The sequence below is a fragment of the Electrona antarctica genome (genome assembly GCF_951216825.1).
Source record: "Electrona antarctica genome assembly, chromosome: 14".
Classification (NCBI taxonomy): domain Eukaryota; kingdom Metazoa; phylum Chordata; class Actinopteri; order Myctophiformes; family Myctophidae; genus Electrona; species Electrona antarctica.
The window spans coordinates 14,607,056-14,619,206 of record NC_136795.1 but is presented as its reverse complement, the minus strand read 5'-3'; the positions used below and the strand labels follow the sequence as shown (position 1 = coordinate 14,619,206).

Genomic DNA, 12,151 nt, shown 5'->3' with positions numbered 1-12,151 from the left:
CCCTAAAAAGAGAGGCAGGCAGGCAGAAGCTCTCAATGGTTTAACCATAATACAACTAAATACAATAACAATACACACATTTCACTTGAATTGGATTTCACTTTACAATTTTATAATAATAAAAAAAAACAAAAAAAAAAAACTTTTTTTTTTTTTTTTGGGGCCCCCCTAGTCGGGGGCCCCCGGGCTTCAGCCCACCCTAGCCCAACGGTAAGTCCGGCTCTGATTAGCAACTAGGAGGACGCCGGTTGTTTGGTGCTAAAGCGCTGAGAATGGGAAACCAAAGTGTGAAAAGAAGTTCCTAAACTGCCTCATAGATGTGTATCAAATCAAGGAAATCTCCATGTTAAATTCAGCACTGTGCAAAAGTGTGTAAACAAACATTGAAGACAAAAGTGAGGACGCAAATTGTGATTGGCCAGAATGAGATGATGTATGATGATGACGTATGATAGAGCGCCCCTTTTTACCTTTAGTCCGGTGTGCGGGCGCTACTTTTTATTTAGTATACACTTTTGGTTCAGAACCCACTGTTGATGTGCATTGGGTTCAAAAGTACTATGTGTACTTATTTAATAGGTTAAATAGGCTTAAAATAGGCTTAATACGTTTAAAATTGGTGACCATATAAACCTCTCCCGGTGGTCCGTGAAATGACTGACTACATGAAATTGGTCCAAAAAAGATCGGAGCCCTGGTGTTTCAAAGTGCAAAGTGTGAATGCCGCTCCGTAGTATGAAAACAAATGCAGCCTCACGTAAACACACACACACACACACACACACACACACACACACACACACACACACACACACACACACACACACACACACACACACACACACACACACACACACACACACAAAGAGGCTGTGAGTTTACAGAGGCTGGCTCTCCTTGGTTGGTGTTTAATGAGCTGGAGGGCAGATGCCTTCCCTAGACTGCAGCCTGAGAGTGGTTAATTAATCCGACAGTTCTCCTGACTCCACTCTCTCTCTCTCTCTCTCTCTCTCTCTCTACAGTCAGCCTCTCTCGGCCTCCCTAATCTTCTCCCCCTGTACCTTGCCACACCCCGTCTTCTTCCCTCCCGTCTCTTTTTCCTTCACATCCAGCCACCCTAATGTCTCCACCACTTCCCTCTACACCTCTCTATTTATACATCACTTACTTGTCTACCTCCAGTACATTTATTGTATTCCCCATATCTCTCTCTCACTCCATTTACATCTCCATCTCCACAGCATATGATGCACAGTGAAATGCATTGTATGGACATTATGCTTCACTTATGGATGTTATCTAGCTGTATTTTGCGTGTCTTAAGTACCAGGTCTTATTACTTAACTTAAGACCTGGAGGCGTCTTGAATAGCCAAATGGCATTGATCACGCCTCCAGGTCTTAGGTTAAGTAATAAGACCTGGTACTTAAGACATGCAAAATACAGCCCATTGTCTCCACAAAAATGATGACACTTTGGTATGTACTGTTTTACAGTAGCAGTATGTAGATAAATGTGATCCTAAGCTAGAACTGAAGGGCATGTTAGAACACACACACACACACACACAGTCACACGCACGCACGCACGCACGCACGCACGCACGCACGCACGCACACACACACACACACCCACACAGTCCTACCTGTTCACACGGTGCAGTGAACAGGTAGGTGGCACATACCAGCTGGTAAATTGTTCGATGAGGACAGGGCACAGTGTCAACACTCAACACCATGCCAGGCTCTGATAAAAAGGTAAGTGACAACGCTCCACAAGCTAACATTGACTCTTCCAAATGGCTGGAGCTATAGCAGGGTTTATGTGCAGAGTCATATAACACAAACACAGAGTGCGTGCCGTGAAAGCTAATAGACCTCTCTTGCCGATCATGGCAATAGAATGGCATTCTTTGTCTGTCCCCGCTTTGGGCAATTTATATTTATTAGTATGTATTGGAATTATTGTTATGAGCCAGGTTTAATTCTACTACAGTACTACAATACTACAACTGATTTGGAACAATTATCAGGCTTTCTGCAATGCAAGTGGAAGCCTCCTGGGACCATGAGGAGAACATTACTTATGGCTAAGGCTTTTTGACGAAAAGAAGAAAGAAACATGCCCCACACTCAATATTTAAACACATACTATGCAGTATGCACACTGGCACAACACTGCTTATCAAGACTGTACACACACACATAATTATGAGTTGTGCATACAGTTTATGTAAAATAAGTATCTACCGTGTATACACATATACTACTATGCCGTGTGCACATACATACTGCAGATTGATGATATTTAGAAGTAGGAACCACACTCACAGCACAAATGACTGATGTACATCCTTTTTCCTTTGTGTACACGATATAACACCACCACTGAGCCACGACTTTCTACTGATGTTTTTAGTTTTTATGTTTTTGACACAGTATGCACAGAGACATGCTTCAGGTGCTTGATTTATTAGTGTGGTTGCCCTAAAGGGCAACCAGACTATTGTAATTGTAACACTTTATTATTCTTTCATTTACTGGAGTAACCCTAAACTTTGTAATACTAATCCTCCTACAGTTGTGACTGTACGCACTTGAGCCATATGTCAAATTGACCGGAAAAATCGGGAATCGTGTGCTTGCTCATTGCTAAGAGAAATATTGTATAGTTTAATTGATATTAATTTATTCGTGCATTAATTTCCCCATTGACATGAATGGGAAAATGCGAAAACTCACGTTCAAGTATTTTTTCCTCAGAGACCGTAAGCGGTATAGTTACAAAACTTGGAGGGATAATTCGTAATAATTACTAAAATTAATTAACTTATAATTGTATCGGTCGGCCTCATGGTGGCGCTATAACAGCCCACTTTACGTTTTGGCTTATAACTCTTGAACCGTAGGTCGTAAAATCAAAATCATTTCTTCCCTGAATTCCTTGGGTCATGACGCATCTCCCTATATAGGCCACGCCCATTTGCGTCAGGATAGATTTTCCGCCATTTTGAATTTTCTTCAAAACACACTTTAATTTTCGGATTCTACAGATTCTGTCCGAATCTCACAGAAATCGGTACACATGATCTCTGGACCTATCGGACCGCGTTTACATTTTTTTCAGATTTTTTGAAATTTTTTTGTCCGTATCGTTCGGCCTTAATCGTCGTCCGAAGTTAGTGGGAGGGGCCTATTTTACAAAAAATGCCAGATATCACGAATGGAATGTCCAATCCATCCCAAATTTGAATCACATGTCCGGGGTGGTTTAATCAACCAAAAGCCAAAAGCGATTCTATTTTCATCCATAGGGGGCGCCGCAAATGCGAAAAAATTAACAGTTTCTTGCAGAAAAATGATTTTTGGGGGGATAAATCCCCTCCGAATTACTTACACATGACCGCAGGGGTGAGCCATTGTAATTGGCTGGCAATATCAGTGGGAGGGGCATATGTAAGCCACTGCGGCAACCACACTTTGCAATTTTTTAAAATTGCGACCTTTCTAGTTTATATAGCATTTGCACCAGCCCACTAATGGGATCCATCCCTCGGAGCTGACAAGCCCAATAAAAACAACAACAAAAAGGTATTTCACCTACACATCCTTCCACTACCCAGCCGTACCTTTCCAAGGACTCTGAATCTGTAAGTGTACTTCATGAGAGTTCCATGATGTCAGAGTGACACTACTCCGTTTCTGGGCAGCGGGAACACACCAGTGGTGCCACAGCAAAGTGCCAATGGACAGGAGGAGAGAGGAAAGCAGGAGTAGGGCACTGCCAATCCCCCCCACCTCCCCCCAGCCTTAAAGGCACGTTTATAAACCACTCCTGATGAGCCAACTGAGGGAGTCTGTCAGCCAGCTGACAGCAATCACAGGAACCCCGCCACGCTCCCAGCATGCTCCCTGCCTGTTCATTACCAGTGCAGCACACAGACGCCGCCGCCGCGTGGCACCGACATACAGGGCCACGGCACAGGCTTACCTTCGGCTCGTATGGTGAACGGGGACTCTCCGGGTCGCTTGGCCGAGAACTGGCCCCCCAGGGAGGTCATTAGGAAGCACAGGCTGAAGAAGCCAATCCCTGCCACGAAGATCCTGCAGGGAGGGAGGGTGGTTTGGGGGGACGAGAAAACCAGAGGCAGGGTAAGAACAGAGAGTGACAGATGAGAGAGGAGCAGCGTACAATTTAGGCATTTAACAGACGCCCTTAATCCAGAGATTTACAGTAAGCAAGGACACAATAATACATCAAATACATAGAAATAGTCATCATGGATCATAAGCAAGCTAAGAACCTAGCATCTGTGTAACAGTAGAATATCTGTACAATGAAACTAGGAGCAATACACTATAGAGTCCCATGTCTACATAATATGCCATCTAAAAAGTGTATGTAAAGCATGAGGAATTAAGACATAAAGAAAGAGTAAAGTGAGACAGAATATGTGCTGAAATGCAACAATGGACAGGATGCGAGATAGCTCACTTCACGTACAGCAATTTGAGATGAACAGCACCCTGCCTAGTTGTGTATATGCGTACACTACAGTAGTGATGTATTCTTCTGCATGGACATGGTTTATTTTGTGCACCCATCAATCCACACAAATTCACTCTGTGCTCCCGCTTGACTGTGCCATCTTAAATGAACCATTATGTGAATTGAGTTTTTGTGTGTGTGTTATGTTGTGTTCAGTGAGCAAACAGCCAAAAACAAAAGCATTAAGCCACAGATGAATGGCTATAATTCTTGAGAGTGCTGCGAATGCCTAACAAACCTTCTTTTGTTGTTTTTTTTTGTTTCCCCATTATAGTCTTTTGAAATGAATGCTTTGCACTGATGGGATTGAAAACATGTAGATGGCTCGTCGTTATTCAGCTCCACATATCCTGCAGAGAACATGCACATGTAAATGTCTGCTTTAAAACCATCCTTCAACACAGCAGAAATGACAGACATGTCATTTTGATACATTTAGTCAGACAAGCTCACTTCACTAGCTTTGTGTTGAGGAAATGAAAACTTCTCCACCTCGCTAGGACTAAAATACCCTGGCCTTTTCAAAAACAGATTTATTCTTTGGGAAAACAGTTAGTGCCTGAGAGCACTGTCGCAACATATTACTGTCCAATATCTGGGCTAATGGTGAGAAGTCTGGTTTCGGTGCCCAAGAAAGCATGAAGACTGTCTGTGAGAAAACATTAAATGTACACACACGCACGCACGCACGCACGCACGCACGCACGCACGCACGCACGCACGCACGCACACGCACACACACACACACACACACACACACACACACACACACACACACACACACACACCTCTTTCAATTCATTCTCTCTCCCCCCAAATGTCTCTCTCTCTCTCTCGCTGTGTCTGTCTCTCACACTCACACAAACACACACAGTCACATGCACGCGCGCACGCGCGCACACACACACACACACACACACATTCTCATTCTCTCCCCCCCAAATGCCTCTCTCACTCTCACTCTCTCTCTCTGTGTGTGTGTGTGTGTGTGTGTGTGTGTGTGTGTGTGTGTGTGTGTGTGTGCGTGTGTGTGCGTGTGCGTGCTTTCACCCACTTAAGCATAATGTCAGTTCAGGAAATATCAAAGATGAAATGGCTTTGAAGCCATATAGGGACAAATAACAACACAACTTCGAATATGTTAACTGGCATGGCAGAGATATCTCAACGTTTTCACGAGTCGTTTTCACCATAATGTCGACTGTGGTGGTGGTAAAACTTTTTGCTGTGCAAACATTAATGATTGTATCTGATCTAATCAGCAGGCTATTAGGATATAGCGATATTGTATTTTTAAACTCAATTGATACCTATCCCTGCCCTGCACGTTACAATGAAATGGCATGTGCTTACTGTTAAATATAATTGCATTAGTTAAACAAACTCCACGACATTGACGAATTGTGTTCCATGCCTTGTGTTCGCATCTCTGCTTACCTGAACGGTTTTAACGTCAGAAGACACCGTCTCACCATAATGGAAAAGTCGGCGTTCGTTGTGATCATTTCCCACACATAAAGAAAGCACCGCGTCTCCAAGACATTGTGTCACACGCGGCGTTCTGCCAGCCGTGTCCAGAAGACCACAACAACGTCCGAGTCCTCCTGGCTGCGAATGACGGCGGCAGGTGTGTTGAATGAATATCACAACTTGTCAACTTCAGACTATATTGTAGCCTACCGGCTACCGCACAGTATAAACGATAGGCTTCAAAAGAGGGGACCAACTTCTGCGGGAATCCTGCTGCAGTGAAGGGTGGTCGCTCCGAAAGCCCTGACCTGACAGGCGGATGATAAAAAATGTGATGTTTGTAAGAGTTTTCAGCTTGTTTAGTAGCGCTCAAAGGTCTGAAATGGCGGCATCAGGTGAAGCTGTATGGAATTAATTAATGCATGGCTGACTGAATGGCGCACGTAGCTAATTTCCCGAGAATCCCGACCGTAATATTCCCATTGAGCTGAGATGAGAAGAATAGTCCGAGCAGTTCCAGTCAAGCCACAGCTGAAATTTACTCACAGCGCCATCTAATGATCCATTTGGTAAAACATGAGGTAATCAAGTCGATTTTCTTTATTGATTATTAGAACAATGAACTAAGATGACCTTGTGTGCCGTTAAATGGTTTAGCCTTTGATTCATCTGGTCTGGACATGATATGTTCTGTATGGGACAGAATTAAATGCATTCGAAGATTAAGATATCACAATGCAGAAATCAGAATAATTGGCTGTTCTAATTCTTCTATTCTATAACTTAAAATAAAGTCAAGCCGTATAAATATACTGTCTTATCAATAATGCATTGGTGCTAATGTAGAAAGTTAAAAGTACAGTAGGCTATATTTGGTGCTCATTGTCTACTTGGGAATTGTCAGCACCATGGACAGCGCCCTGAGGAGGATGGGCAGACAAGTAGCTCAACAGCGCCGCCTATTGACATTATTCTAGAATGCACCTAGAATGCACCTGCTTAATGGGCCGTTCACACCAGCAAGCACTGCTATAACTACAGTATATTGTAGTAATAATAAAATTCAAGTTAATACTAATCAGTAAACAATAGCTCCCATTTATATAGCCCAAAGTAGACTTATTAGTACCCAAAGTCGCTTTACATAAAATAAAATGAAGGAACCAACTTTATTTATTTAAAAAATGTAAAAATAAAAAGATAAACGCTATACAGTAGATACAAATCGATAAAAGGTTAAGCATTGGTTGGAGAGACATTGACAGTGCATTCCAGGGAGGAAGCAGCAAGCATCGGTACTCAGTCTTGGGGACCTCCAGAGGTTGGCTAACTTGGCTTCACTGGACCTGAGTTAGAACCTTTTGTGCTTGGTGTGGACGGCCCTTCAGGCAACAATAACTTTAGAGATTTGCTGCACGCCCTGAGCCCATGGCGCTATTATGGTCAGGGAGGGTGACACTAATATTGCAATGCAATTCACTGTAATGGATGTTGTCCAATGAGAGGATTGAGTGCACATTTTATGCCTGTATTTAGGCCAGCTGCTGGACATCAAGGCATCATGGCAAGAATCAAGGAGAAGAAAGAACACACTTGTTCTCAAGCTCCAAGGACTTACTTTCTTAACTGCATGGCGCAACCGATGCAACGTTTTGACCACTTAGGTCTTCATCAGGCCTTGGAGCTAAGTGTGCAGATGTTGTTTTTTCTCCAAGGCCACAACCATCATATCACAAATGAATAATGAAACTGATGTCACTATAACCTTTTTTATTGTTGTGGTGCATTAATTGCCTTCTGCCTCTGTTTCATTATCATTGTCTTTAAAAATGTACATGGGAGATATATAGTTGGGAGGGGTGAACAGACAGAGAGAGAGAGATTCTACATTACACAGAGAGAGGGAGGCAAATGCTCATCTACAAAAATGACAAAGCAATTCAAGCACATGCAATCTACAACTCTAAAATGTGACCTGGAGAGAGGACTTCTTAGGTTATAATACCAGTAAGAAGCCCTAAAGAGCAAGGTCGCATGCACGCATCCGCCTGGGTGACAGCAGACTGCTGCATGGGCGAGCGCTGGAGCTTTGGCATGGGGGGTCAGATCAACATATGGAATGTCAGAACATGAAGGACGGGTGGGGACGGATCAACATATGGAATGTCAGAACAGGTCAGCTCCGCATATATGGAGATCTATAAGGGTTTGAGGTCAGATGTAGAGTTGCTGGCCGGCTCCATATAGTCTTCTCCATGTATGGTTATCCAGAGTTAGATGAGGTCAGTGTTGTGATCTTCATATATGGAGATGGCCATATGGTGGCTTGAGGTGTCATGAGGCGTGATGTCACGAGGCGTGACCATATATGGAGGCGTGATGTCATGAGGCGTGACCATTTATGGAGGCGTGATGTCACGAGGCATGACCATGGAGGCATGATGTGACAAGGCATGACCATATATGGAGGCGTGATGTGACGAGGCATGACCATATATGGAGGCGTGATGTGACGAGGCATGACCATATATGGAGACGTGCTGTGACGAGGCATGACCATATATGGAGGCGTGACCTAGGTTTTCATAGTAAATGCGACCTATGGTTGCAATAACATATATATTTATTTGTGTTGAAGTGAGAGACAAAGACAAAAGGAGAGGATTAAGCGTTGAGCCAAAGAGCAAATGGTCATCTTGCTGTTCACAGAGAGCAGGTATAGCAGGCAGCATCCTTTGCTGCCATGGCAACAGTTTTTCCCCACTGGGAAGCTGGCTGTGTCTGTCACCTCTGGACTCAACGTTGGCCCCTGCTTGTGAGCCTCAGGCTGTGAGAATAGCATCCCATTGGTTATAAATACATTCACAAGGCGGATCACATTCACTTAACATGACAACCTCACAGGGCGTTCAGCTGGCTGCCTGACGGAAAACCTTAGCAAGAGTTATCTGTGACAGAAAGGAAGGAGATTGGTGGTGTGTGTGTGTGTGTGTGTGTGTGTGTGTGTGTGTGTGTGTGTGTGTGTGTGTGTGTGTGTGTGTGTGTGTGTGTGTGTGTGTGTGTGTGTGTGTGTGTGTGTGTGTGCGCGCGCGTGCGTGTGTGTGTGTTCGCATGGTGTCAGCAGTCCAAAGCAAATGTAATTCCATGTTTTTATGTGATGCATTCATATCAACTGATTGCTAAAATTTCTGGCATAGTGTGCAAAGCGATGTCAAGTGATTGGGAAAATAACGAACAAATTACTTTGACAGTTGAACAAGTCAGACATAGAATCTTATCACTGATCACTGATTTCACAGCCTTTGATGAGGTGAAGGAGAATCATGTCAGCATATACTGTATGCACCCTCAAGGACAGTGGTTTTCAAAGCAGGACCATGGGGTCCTTTAGTCCCTTGAAGATAGTCGGTCTATACAGGACCATGGGGTCCTTTAGTCCCTTGAAGATAGTCGGTCTATACAAGCTCACAACATGTTGGTGAGCATGTAGATCTGCTATTTTAAAAACTAAACCGTGAAAAGAAACAAAACAAATTTGGAATTTTACCAACACAAATCTTGTATGCTGGTCCATATTTTCGGATGGAGGTTCGCAACCCAATACCTATAATTTTGGGGGTCCTTGATGTGAAAAAGTTTCTCCCCCTCACCTCTAACGTTCTTTGAGGTATTCTTGAGCATCTTATTCTGTTTACTTTTTCTCATTCCTTTTCATTTTCTTGTTCTTCTACTACTACTCATTATTTTCTTCTTCGGTTGCTTATTTATCATTGTCTCTCCCCCAGTCCTCTTCTATCTCAATTCCACTTAAATGTGCTTTATTGGGATGAAAGTTAGAACAATATTGCCAAAGCATCAAATGAAAGAAATTGCTTCTTTGTTTCTCTGCCTCCAACCTTCCACTGGGATCTCGCTCTCACTATATCTCATCCATTCATTCACTCACTCGCTCACTATCTTTGACTCTCTCTGTTTCTGTATCTATTACTCACTCAGTCAGTCTGTCTCTCTCTCTTTGTCTCACTCGCTCAATTTCTCTCACCCTGGTGAGTTCACAGAGGAAGACCCCCTTTGGGGAACCAGGGAAGTCTTTAAAGTGGTTATATATTACACTGAGCCTTGGGTCTCTACGTTGAACTGGAAACGATGCCACTGGGGCAAATGGAGAAGTGGAAAAATGAAAGCTCATATGTATGCAATCACTCCGCAAAACGGATGAAAATAATCTCTGATTGCTTTGTGGTGGCAATCACAATAGAAGAGAAGTCAAATGGCGTGGATAACTACATGGTCCCTACAAGGAAGGAGCTCTGTTAACTGGATACAAGCTCTGTTTGGCTCCATTTGTACACTCTCAGGTCCCTTTTCCACCAAAAGAACTTTGGTTCTAGAACTGGTTCCGTTCTAGATTCTTGGAATCTTGGTACTTTCATGGAACCGGTGGCCATTTTTTGGTTCCAGATTTTTAACCAACTATAAGGATTCCAAAACAATTAATTCTCAGTGGACACTCTGAGCTCTGAGCTTGTTCAATATTAGGTGGGAAACCGGTTCAACCCTGGTGGAAAAGGGGCCTCAGAGTTAAGGCTGAGTTAAGGCTAGTGCCCCTCAAAACACCAATCACAATTTGCGTCCTCACTTTTCCGTCTTCACTTTAATCTTCAAAATGTGTGTTTACAAACCCAGAAAGCTGGGTTTCTAGCGCCCCTCAAAACTCCCAGTTAATTAATCAATAAATAACAAGTTGTTTCTCAAAGGGGTGACAGGGGAGGGCTATACGTTCTGGGTGGCGAAGTCAAAGTTGCTGGAAGGTGCCCTTTGGTTCAGAAAGGGGGAAAGCAGAAAAGTAAATGGGCCAAGGGACTCTTCAAAAGGTTATACAAGCTTACTAAAGCAGGTTATTAGTACTAGGTACATGTAGTAAAAAACAAACAAACTGCCTGGGCCATGGCTCAGTGGTCCAGGCACCTTGACTGGTAATCCAGTCTGGCAGTGTGCCATGGGTTCGACTCCCGATCTCGACGGCCTTTACTGCATGTCTTCCCCCCATCTCTCTCCCCATTTCCTGTCAGCCTACTGTCTGTCCCTCCATTAAAATAAAGACAAAAAAAACATAAAAAAACAAACAAAACATGCCAACAAGTGCTTTGAGCAATTGGAAAAGCGTTATATAAAAAATGCAATTCATTGTCTCAAGTGGCCTTTCAGGGCAAACACGTCAGCATGAGGCATGATCTTACAAAGATACTGAGAGACATTTCAGGACATTCCATTCATGTCTGATGGTTACAATGTTAAAATAGGAGTTTCGCACAGATAACAGAATCCAAAACAAAAGGCTTTAATACTAAAAATTGACATAGTGACTTTGTGAAAAAAACACATTTTTCTGCTGGGAAATGGTGATGTTTATAAGCATGCCTGTGCTCATGGCTATAGACATTAGACACATACAGTATACAATGGTTCCTGGAGCCTTACTTTGTATTTTAAATGCAAAAACCCTTGTGTTCATGTCATTTACAACATGAACTCGCATGTAAATGCAATCTGTTCTTGTTTGCGGCCGACTCAACAAGTTGTCAGTGCACCTCGGAAAAACGGAATCCATTCTGTTTGGGTCAAGTATCAGCCTCAGAAAGTCCCCGGGTTTCATGATGTCACTTATTTAGGTTGTATATCAAACTCACAGGTGAAAAAATTGCATTGAAGTAGATCTCGAAGGTCAAAAGAACAAGATTCTTGGGCATGATACTGTATCTCCATTATGTCAACAGTATTGCAATAAGGACAGTGGACTCTCATTCAGTGTCATTTTGACTATGCCCTATTTTGACTATCTACTATACACTTGTGGTCTGGGGACATTAGCCCTCTCAAGTAGAGTATGGTAATACAAGTACTACACACTGCAGGCACTATCTACTGTAGGCCTATATGTGGTGGTTGCTACACTCTATAGCAATACTTACTATCAGAATTTTAAAAAGACTAAAGACAATCACTTTCAGATCATTAAAGTAAACATTAACGTTGGTCTCAGAATTTCAAACAATGGATCTGTAAATAAAAGGGCCAAGGGCTATTTATATGAAATAGGGCAGCCATAGCCAAAGGTCTAAATGCCAAAGGT

At 43.0% G+C, this 12,151-nt stretch overlaps 1 protein-coding gene across 1 annotated transcript in view; it reads right to left on the bottom strand.

Moving 5' to 3' along the window:
• Positions 1 to 6,124, bottom strand: part of mgat5b (alpha-1,6-mannosylglycoprotein 6-beta-N-acetylglucosaminyltransferase B) — an 84,554-nt gene extending 78,430 nt beyond the window's left edge. Inside the window, exons 1-2 of the mRNA XM_079519653.1 lie at positions 5,986 to 6,124; positions 3,991 to 4,103 (exon numbers count right to left, since the gene is read on the bottom strand). Coding sequence (XP_079375779.1) covers positions 3,991 to 4,103; positions 5,986 to 6,053 — 181 coding nt within the window. The 5' untranslated portion in view covers positions 6,054 to 6,124. The remainder of the gene's footprint in view (positions 1 to 3,990; positions 4,104 to 5,985) is intronic.
• Positions 6,125 to 12,151: the final 6,027 nt, after the last annotated feature.